The sequence below is a fragment of the Aulonocara stuartgranti genome (genome assembly GCF_965226115.1).
Source record: "Aulonocara stuartgranti genome assembly, chromosome: 4".
In the NCBI taxonomy this organism is placed as follows: domain Eukaryota; kingdom Metazoa; phylum Chordata; class Actinopteri; order Cichliformes; family Cichlidae; genus Aulonocara; species Aulonocara stuartgranti.
This window is the reverse complement of record NC_138942.1, coordinates 21,365,225-21,388,554: the sequence shown is the minus strand read 5'-3', so window position 1 is coordinate 21,388,554 and position 23,330 is coordinate 21,365,225. Positions and strand designations below refer to the sequence as shown.

Below are 23,330 nucleotides of genomic sequence, written 5' to 3'. Positions count from 1 at the left end.
CCTCTAGCCACTGAGCATTGCCGTTATGGGTTGCATCCTTCTCCCATATGCTCTTCCAGTATTGCTCCGTCTCCAGCCTTGGTGGTGCTGTTCTCTTATTGTTCCCTTGCCACTGAGAGTACACCTTTGCTGGTTCTGTGGAGAACAGCTGGTTTATTCTCCTGCCTTCTATCTCTCTGGTGTACCTCCTCAAGCGGCTGGCCAAGGCTGTGAGTCTTTGCTTGGCAGTTTCCAAGGCCTCAGGTATGGACAACTTGCTGTATTTCTTAGGCACCTTATTTGTCGCACCTTTCTGCAACTCCGTTAGTTGGCTAACCTCCCTCCGTGCTACTTTGATCTTGCCCTCTAGCCTCCTTCTCCATGGAGGGTACTGCCCCTTGTGGCTGTTCAACTTGTAGCCAAGCATCTCACTGATCACTGCTGCCGTATTGTAGATCAGCTTGTTAGTGTCGGTAATCGTGGTTGTAGGTATTGCCCGTAGTGCTGCATTAACATCATCTAGCAGACCTTCTGAGGGTACTTCATACATATATATATATATATATATATATATATATATATATATATATATATATATATATATATATATATATATATATATATATATATATATATATATATAAAAACATTTTTTTTTTAATTATTTATTTATTTGGGGTGCAACGATATTCGTATCGATATTGAACCGTTCGATACAGTGCTTTCAGTTCGGTAGGCATATGTATCGAACAATACAACATTTGTAATTTATTTTATCAATTTTCCTTCTGACGATGCTGTCTGTGTGGAGCGCTCAGTGAATCTGTGTTCGACTACTCCGCCTAGGCTGCACTGTCGAGCGCAGATCCACTGAGCGCTCCACACAGACAGCATAGTCAGAAGGAAGAGCGCAGGGCAAGCTAGCGAGACAGAAGTTAAGCTCTCCTTGCAACAGGCAAATTGACCCTCATTCAGATCTGGCGTTTGGAATTATTTTGGTTTTCATGTGACATATGACCCTGAAGGTAAGTGAGTCATGGACTAAAGTAAAACAGTATGTTGGATGTGCCATGCAATGCTCAATTACATGGGTGGGAACTAGTGTGTTAGCGCAGTTAGCTCGTTAACGGAGCGATCGGCGGTAGCTCGTTAACAGAGATTTGCCATGTTGTGGCGTTAAGGTCATTTCAACGAGATTAACCTGAAAGCACTAGTGGGAACACAACGAATATGACTGCACATTTACACCGACATCATCCTAGTGCAAAGACAAAAACAACAAGCATGCTACTAACTTTAGCCGAGTCATTTAGACAGCTGTTAGCACATGATTCTCCTTATGCTGCTGAGAATATAGCCCAGAAGAAGCGGATAGTATAGCTTTTATTTTGGAAAGAGCCATTTCTCTGTAATAAACTCTCTTTTCCAAAGATGCATGATTCCTCAATCAGATACAGGGCTTGCAATATCGCTAGCCCGATGTCCCGGAGCTAGCGATTTTTTCAGTCGGGCTACCAAAATCTTTCTCTTCCCTGCCTGTCGTGCTATTGTAGGAAAAATATATGTCAATGCTTTTGCATTCTTTCAGAAATGTAGCTGGGTAATTATGTCATTGGCATCGGTGAGCCACTGTCAATATGTGACATATTGAAATCGTGTTTGAATTTGCGCTTGTTTTTTTGCTTTCACTTTGCAATCTTGCGAACTGTGTATAGAGAGCGACAGTACTGATCTGTGAGTGATGATAATTTGTGCACCAATTCCTCTGACATCGTCTTATTAATCGTTAGCTTACTATGCAAACATGACAAGTGAAATCTCCCGCAGCAAGCTTAAACATGTGAGAGGTTGATCGCGCAGAGAATCGCTGAGCTTATGTGAGTGCGCGTGTAAAAGCAGCAGGATTTATATTTCAGTTCTGCTGAGCCAAATAAGACAGGTCAGGGTGAAGAAGTGACAGCCAAAGAAAAGCTTACCACAAAACGGAGAAGTTATGACAAATCAGACTATAAGGCAAAAAGAAAGTGCAGCTTTATGGTTTCATGGACAAAATAATTTCTGTGGCTGCAATATGACGAGCTAAATAACCAGGGCTGCACATAAGTGGTCCGCAGGTGCGCATTCGCTGTCAAAATAAAAAACGCGCACAAGGGTTAGGGTTAAATTTAAAAACTGTACTTTTGAGTTAAAATATATATTTATAATTTTAATAAATGACAAATTAAAAAGGCATGAACATTTTTTTGTATCGAAAAAATATCGAACCGTGACACCAAAGTATCGAACCGTGAATTTTGTGTATCGTTGCACCCCTAGTGTGTGTGTGTATGTATATATATATAAATATATAAATAAAAAAAATTGATGACAAGCAGGAAAAACAAACAAACATCTGGTCCGAGTGAACGGACTCTTTCTGTGCAGTACTTAAAAACGTAATCAGAGCAAAGAATCGTCTTCTGACGTGAAGGACGCCTCCTCTCCCTTTGAAAGTGAATAGAATTTATAAAGGAGAGAAGGATTCAAAGGACTACAGGGTCTGCTGGGAGTCTTTAGAGGGGCTTCCAGTCCCTGAGAGGTGCCCCAGACAGCCACACCACCCACTGAGGTCCGGGGCTTTGTGAGGAGCCGACAGCCATTGTTACTGCTGTTACTGGCTGAGCAGCTATTGTCCGGCTTCCTCTGTAGGACTGGCTTTGACGTGCAGATCCACCCTGTGACCTAAACACACACACACACCCTTCATATTTCACATGCTTTCCCATAGAGATTTTACACCAGAGGAGTCAGCTGGTCTTCTGGGAGACACGTGACACTTATACCAGACTTAAAGGGCAACTGTCACAGTGACGTAGGAAACAGAGTTTATAAATGTATACAGACATATATATGAGAGATAATGGAAAGTTTCAGGATTCTTTGTTAAGTCTGTGCGTGTGCAATTGTGTGTGGACACACAGGATTTCCTGCCCTGGAGCCTTTGGCAAACAAACTGATAATATACAGGAAAAAAAAAAAATTCCTGACAGTGATGAAGTTTGTTCACTTCTGTGTGGGAATGAAGATGGACAACCACGAAAAGCAACAATGAGGACTTTTTTTGGTCATGTTTTGAAGGGTTTGCAGACGGTTTTGCAAAGTTTAAATATCTCATTCATGTCTAATGTCTCTCTCTGTCTTTTTTCCTCTTTTTGTCTTCTTCAGGTGAACAGTATGTCGGTGGAGGGTAAGACTCATTCAGATGTTGTTGCTGCCATTAAAGCCGGCGGGCACGAGACCCGGCTGCTGGTGGTGGACCCCGAAACAGACGCCTTCTTCAAGAGGTGCCGGGTCACCCCCACCTCTGAGCACCTGACTGGTGAGAGCACAATTTCATGCTCATTGTGAGGCTTTACAAGTTGTGCAGAAGGGGTGGAGCAAATGAGTGCATTTAGCTGCTTTATCAGACATGTTATGGACACAAGCCTTCTCCTTCCGTCTTCCCAAACAAGCAGCACATTAAAACCCCGTTTTTTTTTTTTTTCCTCTCTTCGCTCGTTTCTTTCTGTCTTTATTCTTTTGCCAAGGATCACAGAGAGACAGAGATGCTAAGCCACTTCCTGATATCTCCCCCCCCATGTTTTTGATCTGAAAACATCACCCTTATCTAAAAAAACTGAAGGCTTTAATGCTGAAGTCTCTCTTCTAAAGTTTATTATTACACAGCAACTTAAATAAACCACAAGTGGATAGTTTGACCCTCCCCACCCAAAAAAAAGTCAGCACATTTTGTCTTTAATCAGAGGAGTAATAGCAATAATATTTAAATATAATTACAGGCACGAGAGATGCCTCTAATTCCTTGCTCGAAGACTTTCTAACTTTTCTCAGGACTGGGTGTACCCACCACAGCCCCCAGGGGGAGCACTAGCATAGCCTGTGACTCGGGGTCCCTCCATGGTGCAACAGCTGGTCCTCTGTGTGGGTGTGTGGCTGGCTGTGGTGCAGCGTCTGAGTGCCACTCTGCCACAGGAGTTCCCCCCCATATTAACATGATGCCACCAGCTGTTGGCATGGCAAAAGCCTGGGCACGCTCAGTGGGGAGGGGGTCAGCTGTCAGGGCCAAGGTCCTGAGTTGCCAGGTCCTGAGCTGCTGGTATATACAACAAACCTGCTATAGATTAATGTACATCATCTAGTTTAGTAGAAGCAAAGCTTGTTTCAGATTCTGTTTAGTCTGACTAGATTCAAAATCCAAACGATACTCGGATTACTTTCGTGCATCACAGCAAAAAAGGAAAACTTTAATTTAAGAGGGAGAAACCAAAACAAGTCTTTGATATTTATGCTAAAAATGACCTAAATGATTGTTTTATTACTTAAATATATTTTGTACTTGATGTTTGTATTAAACGTCTCATGATTATTTGAGTTTCTTTGTAAAATGAACTTGAGTAAAAGCATAAAGGGGCAAATTTGTACATTAGCACAATGCTTAAATAATCGTAGTTGGTTTATTGCAGTCAGACCTAGTGCAGGATTAAAATAATAGCGCTCTACAGGAGAAACATTCCAGTGAGGTGTTTCCCAGGTAACTGCCTGCACTTCTCTTCACATGCTGCCCACTCAGAGGGCACCTGCCTACACCGACTCTCCGTGTCAGCGCTCACACACTCTCTCACACTCTTTCTCACACGCACACACACACACACTCTGCAGCCCTGCTGGCCAGCACCTTTTGTTTGGTTTCCAAGGTGCCAGCTCCAAGTGGCCTCTCAGCCTGGAGCTGGATCTGTATTAGGACTTGGAGAGGCTCCATTCAGACTCAGGGGTGCAAACACGCTCACACACAGCAAAGACCTGAGGGCTCAAATCTCAGATTAGCTCTGAAGGAGCAGCTGATAGAAGCTACAATAACAAAAAGGCAATTCTTGGCTGTGCAGAGAAACCGAGGGAGGGATGGAAGGTAAGGGTGAGAGATGGGAATGTGTTTGTTTGTTTGTGGGAAAAATAAATAAACATGGGGAAAATTTTTGACTTGAGCTTTTTGAAAGATAGCTGATCGGAGGAGGACCATCTCATCGAAGAGATGGCCCACTGGTGAATTATAGATGATCTAGAGCAGGTGCTGGCGAGATGAAAGTTGAGCTTAAGAGGAACTCTTGATCTAGGAAAGTGGAGCTCTGAAGGACAGAAGGTATCATGACAGTGCCACGGCAGGGAGCCTGAGAGCTGATGCTGATGACTAATAGTTGCTTCATTTTGTTTTTGACAGGTCCGCTGCCAGAGCCCATCGTTAACGGAGGGATGGAGGAGAAGGTAAGACCCACCAGAAGCACTTAGAGGTTTGCTTTAGCAGGGAAAGGTCTTTTTTTCAGACTCAAAAACAAGAAGTGCTCCTGCTTTAAATCCTCTGTTGCTCTTCATGTGCTGCTTAACCCAGCGGGCCAAGGCCAGGCAAGGAAAGCAGCATTCAGCTTTTGTTTTGGAGTGCTGCGCCACACGAGAGAATCGATAGGCTGCTGAAATGAGTTATTAATCGCACTTTCCTGTAATTGTGTGTGTAGTTCCTGTAGAAAACTCCACCCAGTCAGCCATTAACTTGAAATTATTTGCAAAAGTTTGACAGAGTAATGTAAAAAAGAAAAATCCGACAATAGGATTTTTCCCTACGCACTTTGGGCTGAGGCGTGGAGAATGTCGCAGCTTCCTGCAAATCCCGCCGGAGGATTTGGGTGTAATGCCGCTGAGACACAACAGTCGACGTTTACAGCAGGAGGCGAGCGAACACACTCCCAGTTAGACGAGAAATCCGTTACTCACTTTGTTACCGCAGGAAAAAACGTTATGCTTTACACCGAAAGCCACGTTTGCTTACTCACACAGCTCTTTGTTGTACCTGCCTTATATTTATCTAACATCTACACCACCCACATATGACACAGGAGGAGGAAGAACTTTCAAACTCCTCACAGGCGCACAGTTTCTGTCCACTGAAACACTGGAGAGCTTTTAATTTGAAGTGGAAACAGGAAATGTTGAGTCTTTTATAAATGGTATCTTTAACAGAGCGGCCTCGGATCAAAAGTAATTAAGCGCCACCACAAGGAATAAGAAATGGGAAGCAGGAAATATGAACATTGTTCTTAGTCTTTTAACTTTTATTGTTTAAAAATTTCAAATCCTGTTGTGACGAATAATAAAGGAAATTTGAAGTCACGGTGCCATTGAACATAGCTAGCAGGTACCAACTGTTAAGGTGGATTGTGGCATTTCATGTTATGAGAAGCAATCAAGACACCTTAAATGCCATTTATACTGTGTGTGTGTGTACATATACGTATATATGTTATATTAAATATTCTATATATATTTATATATATTCAAAAGTTCAGAAATTAAAGACGTTATTAAACATAGATAGCTGGGCATCGTGTCATCTGAGTGAGCATGCGCTATGAAGACTGGTTTTGCAAGCCAGCTCTGCAAAATCTTAAAATTCTCTTTGGAGCCAGTCTTTCTGCTCCAGCCACTGAAAACAGACCAACTACTCTCACTTTATAGAAAACCTCTCTGGGCAAACGCTACAGCGGGTGGTGGCACCAGCTTCAACCTCTGGCATTAGCTTTATTGCTGCTGGGTTGAGACATTTAACCTGACTTTCTCTAAAGGAAACCAGATCTGCCAGCTGTAGATCAGGATAGGTGTTTTTTTCCCCCGATTTCAGTGTTTACGCTAAGCTAAGCTAATCAGCAACTTGCTTTACTGAACTACTATCTCTGGCTCCTTTTCACATCATTTCTTTTGTCATGTAAACATCCCATCTGCCCCACCTGGTCGTGGCAGATGGCTGCCCCTCACTGAGCCTGGTTCTGGTTTCTTCCTGTTTAGAAAGGGAGTTCTTCCTCCCTACTGTTGCCAGGTGTTTGCTCAAAGGGTTGTCTGATTGTTGGGCTTCTCATTGTAAGGTAAAGATCCTACAATAATACGGAGAAAAGATCTTGCCGCTGTATAAATGAGTGGTTTCAGTATTCCAGCAAATTTGTGTGTGTGTGTGTGTGGGGGGGGGGGCTGCGTCACAGGAATGCTTTCTGAGGGCCTCTCAAGTAACCGAGTCTTTCGTTCCCGTGTGAATACCTTAGACTTTTATGTAAATCAGGCGATGACTTGAGATAATGGCCGGGTTCGGATGAAGAGCACAAACTGAAAGCAGCTACTGTGTTTAAAAGCGGCAGCCTTTCACTTTGGGCCTTTGTCCAAAAATGCTCAAAGTGAAGCCTGACCCCGGACTTCCCGCCAGTCAGGATCTACATGTGCTGCGGTGAAGTTGCATGTTCCACGTATTGTTGCGTAACAAAAGGTCGAAGAGCTGAGAGGGAGGGGGGGCGTGGGAGCAAGAGGTCAGAGAGAAATCGTCACGGAGGTGAAAGATATTTTTAGTGGCCTAAAAAACCTAAATGCAGTCAGGATTTACAGGCTTAGTGCTGATTCTTCCTGTTACACTGCAGGAAAGGTTAGGGTTTAAACTCCTGCACGCTGCTGGAAAAATGAGGGAGCGTTGAAAGCTTTAACCAGGAAGAATTTCTCAGATTTCACCTGTCACCACTCTTATCAAAACAAAGATTAACTTTGAGCTTTTACTGATTAGATAACACTTTTTGCCCTCAGATATTTCCAGAAGTATTAAAAGCATCTTGTGTGTGTCACTAAATTGAACACATTTAACAGTAAGAAGGGACCTCAGAGCTGTGAAGTGTATTTAGTTGTTTTTATGAAACATTTTTGATGTGTGAAAATCGTCTTGGAAAAACCTGCAACCTGTTTGTCATTCATAGGCGGAAAGTACCTTTTTTCTTAATAAGGGAAAAAATAACTAATCCAATGCTGCCTCCTGGTGGAGAGGTTTGGTATTGACAGGAATGTTGGGAAAAAGTTGGAATTTTACAAATCTTCATCAGTGATGCTCACTGGCATTTGTGTTTGCAGGTGAACGGCAACGTGGCGAAAGAAGCAACGAGGGATTCGAAGGTGTCCGTCAGCCCCTCCCCGTCCAATGCCTCGTCTAACGCCTCGCTCACAACCCCGCCCGCGAACACCCCGCCTGAGGTAACGCCACACAAGACAACACAGAGTGCAGCACTCACTCTTGTTAGAGTTTCCCTGGTTTTCTTACTCGCTTGCTTTTCTTTCAACAGGGAGCAATCACAGACACCATCCCGGCTCTGAACCTGACGCTGCAGCAGGTCAAAGAGCTCGCCCACCAGAAACGCTCCAACAAGAGAGCCCCGCCCATGGACTGGACCAAGAAAAACGAACTCTTCAGCAACCTATAGGGCCTCACCTGAGACACACACACACACACACAAAGCAATCAGACAGATTTTTTAAAAATTATTATTATTATCTTAAAGAAAAGTTCCAGCCTTTGGGTAAATTATTCCTTTTATTATGCTCTTCATGCTATTATAACCCAGATATTATGCTATAAAATGTCCTACTACCAAGAAAAGTGCATATGCCAATGAGAGAGAACTGCATGTGCAACCATGGCCATGTGTGTATGCGGGCGTAGGTTTTTCTGAGCTTGTGTGGATCCAAGAAGGAGCGCTAAGATTCCTTATCCGCCTTTTAAAAGTTTATACTAATGTTTAAAACACTGAAGTGTCTTCTGATAAAACAGCGCGACAATCAATACATTTCTCTCTGTTTTCGGGAGCAAACCTCTGGCAGTAGACAGAGTTGAACTGCTTTTCATGTCCTTAATTTCACTGGATTTCTTTTCTTTTAGCGGATATCACCATAGAGCTCTTTCTTCTCTAATTATTTCTTACATTTTGGGAAATGCTTACTGATGCCTTTTAAAACTGGAAATCGCTGTATTTTGAAGTGTGTTCTATTATAATATATGTACATACATCATATATCATGTATATTTTTTACGCATATGACTTAAATCCACACCGTAACGAACTCAACTTTAACCCTTTGCTACAGTGTCGTCCTGCCACTCAACGATACCCGCGTTATCTTTTATAAAATGTGAACTGCAGCATATTATTAGTGTAACTTATACCGCCCGTATAACCATTATTGTTACTGTGAATGACTGCTCACACAGTTCACATTTTTAGCATACTGAATATTTTTATTGGAAATTAGAAATTGTGAGGTTTTTTTTTTGTTTTGTTTTTTTACTTATTTCTGTGTAAAGAGCTATAATTGTGTAGGATTTGGATGATGTTCATAAGAGGGGAGTGGCTGCGTGTCTTTTAAACTATATGCATTTGTCCAGTATTGATAAAGGCTATCATTTTAATGACTGAATTATATGAAGAGTTTTTGTAGTTTGTGTAAGCAGTAAGAGATTTCTATTCTGTAATGCGTCGATCATCTCAGCGTTATCCTGGTCTTTGAGAATAAATAAAAGTACTATACACTGTGTGTGTGTGAGAGAGTGTGTGAGTGAATAAACGCCGGAGACTGGGACCTCGACCTCCAGCAGGCCACAACGATGCCGCCACCATGTTATGGTATACTTTGAATCAGCCGTTTCTCTCCTACTTCCCCCTCCACATCGTCTGGTAAAAGATCATCTTGGTTTCGTTTTCATTTGCTGAAAGAATTTTCTCTCCTTGATTTAAGGGTTCATTTTGGGGGGGTTTCAGTCTAATGATGAAGTCTTACTTCATCAGTAGGAGCGTTGAATTTCAACAAATTCAACACTTTGAATGAACAACAACAGTCACCTCAAGGCACTTTATATTGTAAGGTAAACCCTACAATCATATGACACCCTATGAGCAAGCACTTTGGCGATGGTGAGAAGGAAAAACTCCCTTTTAACAGGAAGAAACCTCCAGTAGAACCAGGCTCAGGGAGGGGCGGGGCCATCTGCCGCAAACCATTTGGGATAAGAGAAGGAAGACAGGACAACAGACATGCTGTGGAAGAGAGACAGAGTTTAATAACAAGTATGATTCAGTGCAGAGGGTCTATTAACACATAGTGAGTGAGAAAGGTGACTGAAGAAGAAACACTCAATGCATCATGGGAATCCCCCAGCAGCCTGAACCTATTGCAGCATTACTAAGGGAGGATTCAGGGTCACCTGATCCAGCCCTAACTAGATGTTTTAGCAACAAGAAAAGTTTGAAGCCTAATCTTAAAAGTAGAGCTAGCGTCTGTCTCCTGAATCCAAACTGGAAGCTGGTTCCTCGCATACCATTTTTAAATACTCTAGGAACCAGAGAGTGTTTGTAAAATTGTGTGTAAAACATCTATAACTGGTAAACTGTTTATATAATACTGAAACCCCAGCAGCTAGATCAATGGAGGAGTCAGCAACATATAAAATAGTGTCATCTGCATAAACATGTACACTCTGGTAGAGATAAAATTGCATGTGTACAATGTGAATAAACAAGCCTTTGGCATTTAATCAGAAAGACTCATATTTTAAAAATACATAAATAAAATACAACACAATTTTAAATATACGTGTGACGCTTTCAGTGTCCTCATTTCCTCAGATAAAGTTTTCTGAGATTTTTATAGCCTACAAGTCGGGACAGCAGAGTGGTGTCCGAGCCACTCGTCTACCCTCCATCATGTCACTGTGTCTCCAGCAGCTGTCTCTTACTAATGGCCTCGACCTTTCTGCTCTTCCTTTATAACCCCACCATCATTATCACATCTCACTGTCACACCCCGAGCTGTACACTTTCTGTCTCTAGGGTTCAATTAACCTAATTGGACTTCATGACACTGATGGAGGGTGAAATTAGGTAAAATGATGACTCGGTAAAGATACATAATAATAATGATGATGTTTGTTATAATTGCCTATTAAGATTAAACAGAAGGGTGATTGTTACAGCGACAGTATGAATTCTGCTCGTATTAACTAGAAATACTTTGAGTACCCACATAATGTTTGTGAAACTTTCTATTAAGGAACTCTTTCACCTTTGGGGGCAACTAAATAGCTTTATTGTGCAAACAAAAATTAGGAATTTAAATTTAAGGACATCTGATATCCACTCTGATGCTAAAGTTTACACTAATCGTAATAAGAGAGCGCTTTATTTGTGAGTGTTGAGAGTGGAGGACAGTTATAGCGCTGTATGAAACTGCAGCCAGCAGGTGCTTAACTTAGCATTAGCACGTAGACTGGTGTATGTGTCAATTAAACAAACAAAGGATAATATATTAAACAGTAAGCAGATACACGTGTAAGCAGTTTCTAGTTTACCTTAAAACAAATCTTTTATAGCACTCTCAACAAAAACAGTGGATTTTTCTTACTAATGCTAAGTTTATAATAGTTATAAAACGGATTTTTGGCACCAGAAACTTTCTGCTGTAGTCGAAATGAACATTCAGGACTGTTAATGCTGCTGTGGGACCCCCACCTGAAAAAACCCAGTGTAAGTCACCCATCTATAATGTATGCAACAGCAAATAGAGCTGTTTTTAATTTGTTTTGTTGTTTTTTAGCTGCCTTTGTTTTCCTCTGCTGGTATTCTAAATAACCATGTTGGAAGCTGAGTGTTTTCATTAGAATCAGAATGGAACTTAAAAAAATTTCTATTCTTTTAGTATCATTTTATATTTACATTAACAGTGAGTTTCAGTGAGCTTTGTACAAAATAGCTGGTAAGAATCTCCTCCAATCGGCTACTTTTTACTCTGAGTACATTTCAGAGGTTTTACTTTTTCATTTTTACTTGAGTAAGAAGGTCAAATCTTGACTTCAACTTTTGCTACGATATTTGTTTAAAGGAATTTCACCTTTATTTGATAGAGTACTGAATCAATGTACAGACACCCTTTCTAGAGTATCTGTATTTGTACCTAATTGACACCCGTGTGTAGTTTTGCCACCTCTGTCCAAAGATGCACCAGAAGCACTGAAACGCAGACGCTCAGTTCCTAAATAGCAGCGTCGGATAAATAACTTGTCTTTTGTTACTTCTGGTTGAGTCCGAGGACTAGGAAAGAACTGAGTGTACCGCACTCCTATAATCCATGTTTTATATTTTACAAGCCAGCATCTGAAGGCTGCGTAACCTGTTGGTGTTCATGTTGTCTTGAGGTTAGTGCAGGCATTAGAGGTGGGCGGATAGATCCAGATATCAATAGTATTGATATCAAGCCTGGTATCAGATCAGTACTTGTGCAACAGGATTGATACTTTTTTCTGTCCCCATAGTTCAGTATGTTGCCCGGTGAGTTGTGTTAATTATGGGTTTTTTTGTTGTTTTTTGTGGAAATGAAAAAAATATACTTCAGACATGCAATAAAAAATGTCTGAAGCTTTTTGTGTTGACTGTCAGGTCCATTTTATTTATACTGTACAGTACATTTAAACAACAGAAGCAAAGTTCACAAATCCCTCCCAAAAAAAAGCTGAGAGGTGTGTTTTATTGTGTTAACAAATTATTATGGAAAATAAAAAGCACCTTGACTTAGTGGTTAATTGTGTTCAGAAACTGCAAAGTGATGATGATTCATCTCATAAATCATGACGCACTGCTCTCCTTTACATTAGCAACCTTTGTAAGTTAAAGTATCGACAATATTTGTCAATACGAAAATTTGCAGCATCTTACATCTGATGCAAGCATGGAGGTTTATTGTGCAGTACTGCAGGCAGAGTGTGAGCTGAGCAGAGTGTTTGGAAGAATTTATCTTCTTCTCGTGATGCTGCCTTTTTTCACAGCCAGCACATTTTAATTTCACTAGAGAGCACTACATGCATCTTTACAGCTGGCGCATAAAACGTTCAAGCGCCTCGGGCGATCATTACAAGCCAGCTGCCAGCTGTAAACTCTCCGATTTCCGCACAACAACCGGTGAAATAATAGCACATCTTTTACGCCGCTCTTCCTGTATTAGCACACCGCGATAAAGATAACGACGATGATATGAAGACGAATGGGGGGTGGCGATAATTAAGATGATGAAGGGCAGGTGTGGGTTGAGCGGTGGACCTTCACAGCTTAGGTGCAAACACAGGCTGGTTGCTAGACAACCGTGTCCTCCAGAGGGTCCTTGTAAGGCCTGGAGCTGGGGTGAGACAAGGGGTCAACACAACTCTACCTTCAAACCCCACAGCACACTAAAAATAGACTCGGATTTAGTGTGTGTGTAAGAGAGAGTACAGTGGAGAAAATTACAGATAAAAAGTAAGCTACATGGAATAAGTGACATTAGCTGTGTGGAGGAAGATGGAGGAGGAGGAGGTTTTGGGATGAGCGAAGTCTGACGCATTAGCAGAGCGGTGCGTAAGGCTGCTGTAATACGAGCTTTTTCCTATCTGTCTTCTCCGAGAAAGCCTCATCCCCTTCTGCCTTACTTTCCTCATGCACGCACACTCACACTCCTTTTATAAAAATACCCAAGGACAATCCTCACTATTAATAGGAAGTGTTGTCAACTGGCTCTGGAGAAATGGGACCTGCTGTTCAGCTAACTATTTTTGCAGTCCTTTGTAGTGGTGACCCCTTGCACTGTCAATTACATCCTTAATAATGCAGATTATTAACGACCCTATAACCTGTTTCACTTTTTTAAAAACAAAAGTTATTTTGCAAAATGCTTAAATATGGCACGTGTTTTATTATTATTATGATTTTGTTCATCATCGTGAGCTGTTCCAGAGGGACGCTCATATTATTTACTTGGCTCATCTTTCATCACTGGGCTCTTTTGATTCAATCACCAGTGCGGTAATTGAGCTCCACGCATACTGCAGGTGATTTAGAGGCCTCGGCACCGACATCCAGTGATCCTGCATTCAGCTATTCCCCGGTGCTGACTGCATGTACAGTAAATAAGCCGCAGTTCACCGCTGACAAGAAACCACGTGTGAGAAAGTTCTGATTTAATTTGTCGTCTGTCTTTTAATTTCTTTGAGGTGTATGAGAGCAGTAGACAAGTGACATGCAGATAGGCTTAAAAGCCCACGTCCAGATTACTTTTAATGTTTGACGCTGTATCCTCCTGAAACTGGGATGACTATCACAGAAAAGAACTGCCTTGAGGTAAACTTTTCTATGTGGATGTAGCTCAGGAGGTAGAGCAGGTCATCTACCAATCTGGTTCAGTCTCTAGCTCCTCTTCTTGGAGAAGATACATAACCCCTTGTTACCAAAGCACACGTGTGAATGTTAAGTTAAAAGTGCTTAGGCATAGAAAAAGGCTCTTGTATAAATGTGTGTGTGAGTGAAGCTTGTAGCAAGGAAGTGCTTTGAGAGCTCAAATAGAGTAAAGAAAAGTGGAAAAGCACCAACCCATGCATAAATTCTCACATCATTGTGGAGGAATGTTGGTCCACTCTGCTTCACAGCATTACTTTATATCAGTGAGGTTTGCAGTCAATGGTTTTAATTGTCGTACCGCAACATTTCAGTCAGTTTGACGGGTCATTGCAACAGCCTGATTCTTTTATTTTTCAGCCATTCTGCCATAAATTTGCTGCTGTGCTTTGGGTCATTGTCCTGATGCGCAACACAATTTTAGTCAAGCTTTAGATGTCGGCAACACACCGAGAGGATCATCTTCAGCTCCAGTGTGAAATCAGTGTTGCTCTGTGGTGCAGAATCTCTAAGATCATCAATAGCTGCCTAAGAAAAATGTACAAGATCTGCAATCACTACCTCTGGGAAAACCAAAACAAGTACCTGTGGTGGATGAGATAGAAAGAAGTAGATGGCAAAGGATAGGACATAAGCTGAGGAATGAGGCAACAAGATTACCAGACAAACCCTGACATGGAAGCAGGCCAAAGCATACACAGTGGAGAGACCACCAAAAGGATACCGAGAAATTGGGATACACTTGGCCTCAGATTAAGGTCGTGGCTCAAGACTGAGCACTTTGGAGGACTTCTGTCGACTGCTTATATCCCAAGAGGGGTGTGAGGCATAAACAAGTAAGTTTAGCTGTCGGACAGATATCCTCACATTTGATTCTAGGATACTTTGGGATACAGAGAAGTTCACGGTTGACTCAAAGACTGCAAGATCCTGTGGCTAAACAACAAACCCAAATCCTAACCTAAACTGAGCCCCTATGTTCCTTTTAGAGAGAAGAGGCTTTCTTCTGTCAACGCTTCCTAACAAGCCATACTCGTTCAGTGTTTTTCTAATTGTACTGTTGTTCAGTTTATTTACAAGTGGCTTTATAATCATCCCAGATTAACGTGCAGCCAAATCTGCTGTTCTCAAGATCATTGCTGATGTTTTTCCTCCTTGAAATTTTGTTAAAACACACCTGAATTCTCCAAAACTGCTGCTTTTATAGAGGTGCTCGCGTTTCCTGATGATCAGTTAATCAGGTGCATTTGATTAGCAGCACCTGGCTGTCCCTGACCCTCTTAATTCCCATGGAAACAGTAAGGGTGCTCTTAATTTTTCACATCTCTGATCTTTTTTCGTAATTACTGTTACTGTATGAATTATTGAAATATCTCCGAAACCTGATTGATAAGACGATGGTGACTTAAGAAGTTCATCCTTTATGCCAAATTCAAAGAATTTCTGTGAGACATTCAAGAAATATTGAAACTGAAATTGTCCCATTTGTGTTAGCTCACTTGGATGATTGAGAGAGATCAGCTTCATCGTGTTAGTTGGATTATAAACAAGACAAAGCTCAACAAAAATACTATACATACTGGACTGTTTTCCAGGGATAGTTAAAATAATGTGCAACTGATGAATAGTTTAATAGAGTGTGTGTGTCTGTGCCTGTGTCTTTGTGGCTGTGTGTCTGTGTACACCAGGAATAGGGCTTGGGTTGGGAGAGTACTTAAAGCTTAGCACCATTCCAGCTAAACACCTGTCACACACACACGCTTGTTTGTGCACTCGCAATTGCATCTTGGTGCGCACACTTGTCCAGTGCATACCATACACTCTGTCTGTCTGCCTGCCTCACTCACACTTGAACATACTGTGACATGCTCAGAAAAGTTGACACTTGTGTCTGCAAGGTCACATTTATACCTTCTCTCACACGCCTGTTGTTTCATTTGGGGGGTATTATGTGTATCACAGTCTGCATCCATCCTTCAAACAGCTTCTTTCACACATTTTTCAGGATTGTCTTTGTTTCATAGTTAAGGGAGTGCATGTAATGTGCGGTCTGTGCATTCTATTATTTTTTATTAAATAAAAAAACAGTAGGACTCTTCAGCGTAGTGGCTTTCTCCCTGTTTCTGCAGAAACAATGAGTCTGCCACAGGTATTCAATAAAAAATGAGCAGAGAGTGTTAAACTCTGTACACCGCCGTGCTCTGTTGTCCTCGCTCTCCTTCTCGGCTCCTTCACAGCGGGCTCCCTCCATCTTTGCTCAAATCTCATCCGTCACCCTGTCATCGCCGCCGTTCCTCCAACCCTTTGCACACAGACATTCTCGGCCTGCCCGCACTCAGGGCCGTATATGGAGGGGCCATCCTGGCCGGGGAGCCACAGGGTTAAATATACTCCCAAGCTCCAAGAATGTCAGACTGCTCCAACGGGCACACAATGGGCACATGTGCTCATTGTCTCATTAGCATAAGCATTTTCTGTTTGTTGCAGCGTGAGCTGAAGTCACAGCTCCGAGGCCCATTCAGAAAATTCTTCTCTTCTTCTGGTAGAAAAAACACAAATTAAGATATAATATTTAAAGTCTTCATACTCATTAAAGAAAATAATAACAGCAGTAATTTGATAAACATTTCTTTGTTATTAACTGAGAAGTAGAAAGCAGTTCTATAGATTATTTATTTATTTATTTTTCCCCACGTTTTTGCTTCACTGCACTTATTCATTATAATATTTTCCTTTTTTTTTAACATGAAGGCAAAATCACGATGTAATTAATTGATTATGCACTTTTCAGATACTATTGATCATTCGGGGATAGCCCTTTCAGCTCTTTTCTTATTGGTTTTTGTCTTATTTTAGGCCAGGTTAGTGAGGGCGGCCTCTGCCTATGCAGCCACCCTTGGAAAAACCCAGAAACTATTCAAATTGTGGTTAAATCAGCTAAAAGTCGTCAAAAATGGCCACTAAAATCACAGAGGTCATCTTCGTGGGGGAAAGTGCACTTTCTTACTTTCACAAGGAAAACTGCTTAATAAAAACGCCACCTCAGTGTTACAGCCGCGTTACGCTGAAAATCCCAGGCATCTTGATTACATTTTAAAATACGACTGTAAGTGTGAACAGCGCTTCTCTTCAAAGTGAAGGCCTCACCCTGTGTGATTGAGGAGCTGATGGACTATCCTGTAGTTATCTGAGAGCATCACTGCCCGTTCTGACTTAATCAAATTTACATTTGTTGTAAACAAGCTGTAAGAAGATGTATCAAATCATAAGTCATGGAGATTTGAAAGTGTAATACAAGCAGAGCAATAGCTGCTACCGAGCTATTAATTGATGCCATAAATCTAATGCAAGAGTGGAGTGGCCTCTGTAAACAAATCACAACCAGATCTTGGAGGCACAGTGGAGAGTGTGTCTGGTTGTGTGTGTTTATGTGGCTTCACTGCAAAGTCCAAACAGATCTTCTGAGAAGGAAGTGGCTCCTTCTCTCCCTGGACTAAAGAGGTGGGAGGACGAGGGGCTCACTCGGAGATTTGGTGACATAAGAGAGCAACACGAGAGCCTGGAGAGCGTCCACACTTTACGTTCTCAGGGACACACTCAGTTAAGAGAGCGCCTGAAGCTGAGTTACTTCCAGGGACAGGTTTCGGGGCACGTGGCAGAGGAGTTAGGAAGTGGATGCAGGAGAGGGAAGGAATCACAGACTGGAGATTATTGAGATGCCAGGAGTTTGAAGCAAATTCACAATCATGAACTGGGATACAGCGGTCGGTCTTCTAAATGATATCACTGTTTGGTTTGAATTTGGACAAAGCGTTGACCAGCTGCTCCGGGATTACTGTTTGGCCCAAAAAATTATTAAAAAACTATCATTTTAGGCCAAATTAGCGATGCCTTGGAAGGGCAAGTTATTGATTTATTTAGCTGAAGCAGCTTAAAAAAATAAATCAACATTGTGTCTGTTGTTGTCTTTATTTTAATTTTACAATAGCATTGGTATGTCTCTAGTTTTGTGCCTCATTCCAGAGATCGTAAAGTGTTACTCTTATCATAAAGCAAACAGGGCTCCCGCACTTACAGGTCACTTCGCTCCACATGCAGAAAAAAGTAAAATGAGTGAAAATACAAAAATTGAGACTTGGAATAGTGCAATGAATTACAGAGGGCCTTACACCTGGGAAAGTTGGGTTAAAGTCCTAAAATCCTGTGCATGGATGCTTGTTTCTGCCACTGGAGAAAAAATCGAATCAGCATGAAGTACCTGCTCAAACATTTCCAATTTACATAAGAATTTGGTCCAAAATGATAACGTTTAGACATATATCATGAATGCTGTGGAATTTTTACTTCATGTGTCTTGATGCATGCTCAATGGTCATGACAATTGGCATATTAATGATCAAGGAACTGACCTCACAGCCCATTGTTCACTCAGTGGGCTGGTTTCTGTTATTATAGCTTCATATATCAAACACTTTGATATGTGAAGCTATATCAAAAGTGTTTGATATACACTATCTGATGTTTTCAAGTGTCTGTCATTTGGGGCAGATACATACAAAACAGACATTGCCTCAGATCTCATTGTGTGAACAAAAGGCCTGAAAGTGACAGAGTCTGATTCACTTTGATGGTAAAGGAAGACCAGTTAATTTTTTTAGGCTTTTATCTTTAATAGTTTTTGGGAGAGTCATTTTGAAACAAACAGCCTCAGATTTCAAGGTGTGGAAAGTATTTGATATATAAAGCTAAAGTTCAAACGTTGGAGATCGACGAGCTGAAAATGTTGTAAAAATTGATTTTAGATGTTATTGGTTATTATATCGAAATTTCTCCTTAATGTCTCACAATTTCAGATTTGGGTTCTTTGTCGGATGTTTTTGTTAGCGATTTCAAATTTTGAGACAATAACCCAAAATTGGATGTGGTGATTTTTTTCAGTGGTGGAAAAAAGCTTCCATAGCTGTGTGAGAACGACGCGTTATGTGTGTAACGCGTAAAGAAAAACTATTAAAATCCCAAATTACTGCGCTATAAAAGGTGCTACGTTTTGTGTTCTTTAGGCAGCACTGCAATATTTGATTTGCTTGGTTTCTTTCCGCATCATCTCCATTTCTACACAGGTGTAAGAGTGAATATTACCAGATTAATTTAATAACATAATGCATAAAAAAGTGCTTCACGCTCATCTCCACCTTGAGTCAACCTTCAAGCTCCAGTGTAGTATCTAGAGCGGGGGATTTTCGCTTGCAAGATGTCGCATTCTCAAATCTCTTCGAAAGAACACCGAATTTCTGCCATTGTGTCACAGCCGCCTGCCCACATGCCCACTGCACTATTTATACCAGAGCAGCACAACTGCTGCTATAGGTACAGTTACAGTGAGGCACTTCAAACCACAGCTGCCCTTCCTCAGCTAATAATACGATGCAGTACCTACACACACAAACGTACAACACTCTGCTGCTGCTGCTGCTGCTGCTACTTTTGGCCCTCATCATCCTCCCTCCCTGGTGCTTCCTGTATGTATCATGGTGATGAGCAGCCACATGCAGGCAGGCAGCCCTGACGTGCCCATCTCCCACACCGAGCCGCCTGCCAACGAGCTCTCACACACACTTGTTACATCACGACCTAAACTGTACCGGTCCCAGCTACAAATCATTAAGCACGTAACTGTTTCAGGTGAAAGGACAAACAAACAAGCTAATAAAACAGATGTTTAAGAGAGGAAAATGAAATTTTTTAAAGAGGATTCAAAGCACTTTTTATCAAAGCCCTCAAACACTCAATCACACACACATTCATACAAGTATTTTCAATACCAAAGCATCTTATCTAACATTCACACACACACAATCAGGGGCAACTGTATATTGCCCAAGGATACTTTAACATGCTGACCCGAGGAGATGGGGGGTGAACCATCAACCCACCAATTGGTATTTGAGCCACTCTGAAGTTTTCTGCATCAAAGTGTGTATTAATGCAGTATATTCGTGATATTGTATGACCTGCGAATCACTGAACAATGACTTTAGCACCAGGGTGTACAGCACTCAAATCAAATTTACTGCATCTAGCGCATCAAACACGAGGATTTGATTATATTTCTTTATCACAGACACTCGTAACATGATTTGCAAACTTTTGCTAAATGAATACAATGTTGATTTTATCATTATACTCTTACATTTTGACTACCTTCATATTTAAAATGTTGTTTTAGCTAAATGAGATAACAGCAGAGGTCTCGGGGTGAGATTTTTAACAGACTATGGAGCACTGAAGGGTCGACAGTGAAGGACATTCTGTTTTAGAAGAACTGTGCCCCTCCTGTTTGTCCGTGATGCTGCAGGACTTAAATATCCTTAAGTCAACAGTCGTGCCACTCAAACCCCGTAGGTGCTTGCACCTTGAAAGCGTGAACTCAACCAAAGTAAATCTTATTGTTCAATCTTATTTTAAAAAAATAATAGGAAGAAAAGCTTGCATTTTACATTTACACCACTGAGTTGTGCTTGTGTAATCAAGTTGAGTCGTTATCCAAAAATAGCTCAACAAATTGCGTAATCTGTCTCTGCAGTAAAAATGTTCTTTCTAATTAAAATCTCATCACAAACACAGCCGGGTAAAAAGATTTTACACGCATGAAACACGCCTAATCATTCTTTCCACGTAATGATCTTAAACGTGTCTTCTAGAAATCCCATTCTCATTGTTCAAGCACACACAAGTGTGTGCGTGTGTGCCTCTCCGCAGGCGGTGCAGCATTATCACCGCTGTGTTTTATTAGTATTAGAGCACAGTGTTTAGATCGAGGCGCAGTAATCTGATCCCTGGGGGAGATTGAGCTAAATGTCAGTGAGCCACCTTGAGCTTTGCACTGCTACAGCCGGGCCCACAACAGCATCGAGGGTTACAAGTGTAGCACACAAAGGAGGGTTTCCAACACAGACCGCAGCCTGCAGGGGAGATGGAAATAGACAGATGCAAGACTGATTGTAAATGTAGGGTTAGAAAGAGAAAAAAGATGGTAAAGATTAGAGAGATGGGAGTTAAGAGGAAGTAGGGGAGTATTGCATGAGTATGACTTATGAGAGTGGGTGGCCACATCTGAGTTCACAATAATGACCTTTGTTATCTTAAGACTACGAAGAAGTTATTATACAACAACAAGTATCTACATGTTTTTAGAACCTGTGAAACATTTTACAAGAGTGTTTAAAACAGCATTAATGTGTGAATCCTTCATTTCTGACCATATAAATTACAAGCAGGTAATTTCATTATAGTCCGCTGAATGTCTTCTGCTTCTTCTTCTGGCTGCTTCCTTTAAGGGTTCCTTCGCTGCCTCCAGCTCACCCTATCCCTAGCATCCTCCTCAGGCACACCAACTCTCTGCCTGTCCTCCTTCACTACATCTGTGTATCTTCTCTGTGATCTTCCTCTTTTCCTCCTGCTTGGCAGCTCCATCTTCAGCATCTCTCTCTCCTCTGCGTATGTCGAAACCATCTCTTGCTACTCAGATGAAAGTATGATCTGAAAACTTAAGCCTAAATGATATTTTTATTTAGTTCTTGGATTTTCATAATTATGAATGTTGGACTTTAAAATGGAAAAATGACCATTCATCTTATTGTTGAACTGTTTAGCTGTTCAACTTAACTGTACACTTTCATTTTCAGAAGCATCGGTCAGTTATTCTCCCCTAAAAACATCAAAGAGCCCAAATAGATCAAATTTGGTCCAGTCAGTTTATTTCTATAGCACATTTAAACACTGCAGACATTAACCAAAGTGCTGCACAGCAATAAAAAATCAAAATGATATAACATTACCAAAGTAAAATAAATAAATAAATAAATAAATAAAAAACACTGTGAATTAAAGCTAAACTGAATCTAGTGTGCCTCTATTTAACTATGGATGTTATTGACCTTCAGCCTAAGAACCAGAGGACAAATGTTTCTTAGAAAACGGAGTGCTCTTTCTTACAGAGCTGCGAATACGGCCGGTGCAGGAGACCATAATGGACAAATGGGATTCATAGCACACTGAAACATAGCTTATACACTGATGTATCCCCACTGTGTTTGTTTGTGTTTGGTAGTTCTTTTTCTTTATGCAAACACAAGGCCGTAAATAGGGCCAAATATTCATATTTATCAAAGAAAGAGAAAAAAATTTTCCCTTTACAGGTGGTTGAGACCAAACACGGAGCATCTTTCAGTCTGACATTCATGAAGTGTTTATTACTCATGTGCAGGCGGTGTAATAATATGTAATAGTACAGGATCTAAGGAATTTTCTACCATATCAGGTGTCTTGAAACACAGAAGCAACCTTTTTGTTAAAAGCCTGGTCGTATCGGCCTAAAAAGAAACATGAAGCCCGTGGTGTGTTAACAGGTTATTTCTGCAGCCTCTAATTGCCAAAACGTTTTTTTTTTGCCATTGCTGGTTTTAAAGACTTGTAAGTCAATTTGCAGCTGATAACAGGTCCCAGCAGGGTTCCCGTCTGTTTACACTTGGCCGTGCATTATGTTTTCAGCATGGGCATGCACATGCATTTTCACACCTGTTGCTTTGTCATGTGATATATGTGACGACAAGGTAACCGAGACCAGACCAGTTGGGACCGTGGATGTATTATAAGAACTGAGCACTGGACTCAAATATGGCACCTGCCCCCCCTAGAATGACCATTTCTGACCTCACACATAAACCAAAAACAAGCCCCTGTGTCGTGCTCTGTGGTTCGGAGTGCTGTAATACGACAGGAGGGAAGGTGGAGAATGGGGTGATTCATAGTGAAACATTACAATAGATTTAAAAATATAAAGTGGAGTCACCTGTAATAGACTGCCGTGCTGCCTAGGGTGTATCCCAGCTCTCGCCCTATAACAGCTGGGATAGGCTCCAGCACCCACTGCAACTCTGAATTGGAAAAGCACTGGATGGAGGGAGGGAGGGATGGATGGATGGATGGATGGATGGATGGATGGATGGAGGGAGGGAGGGAGGGATGGATGGATGGATGGATGGATGGATGGATGGATGGAGGGAGGGAGGGAGGGAGGGAGGGATGGATGGATAGATGGATGCATGGATGGAGGGAGGGATGGAGGGATGGATGGATGGATGGATGGATGGATGGATGGATGGATGGAGGGAGGGAGGGAGGGAGGGATGGATGGATGGATGGATGGAGGGAGGGAGGGAGGGAGGGAGGGATGGATGGATGGATGGATGGATGGAGGGAGGGAGGGAGGGA

General features: G+C 41.6%; 1 protein-coding gene across 1 annotated transcript in view; it reads left to right on the top strand.

Annotated features, from left to right (window-relative positions):
• nherf1b (NHERF family PDZ scaffold protein 1b) overlaps positions 1 to 9,399 on the top strand; it is a 30,633-nt gene extending 21,234 nt beyond the window's left edge. The window contains exons 4-7 of the mRNA XM_082531240.1: positions 3,184 to 3,337; positions 5,234 to 5,277; positions 7,945 to 8,064; positions 8,154 to 9,399. Coding sequence (XP_082387366.1) covers positions 3,184 to 3,337; positions 5,234 to 5,277; positions 7,945 to 8,064; positions 8,154 to 8,291 — 456 coding nt within the window. The 3' untranslated portion in view covers positions 8,292 to 9,399. The remainder of the gene's footprint in view (positions 1 to 3,183; positions 3,338 to 5,233; positions 5,278 to 7,944; positions 8,065 to 8,153) is intronic.
• The last annotated feature ends 13,931 nt before the right edge of the window (positions 9,400 to 23,330 follow it).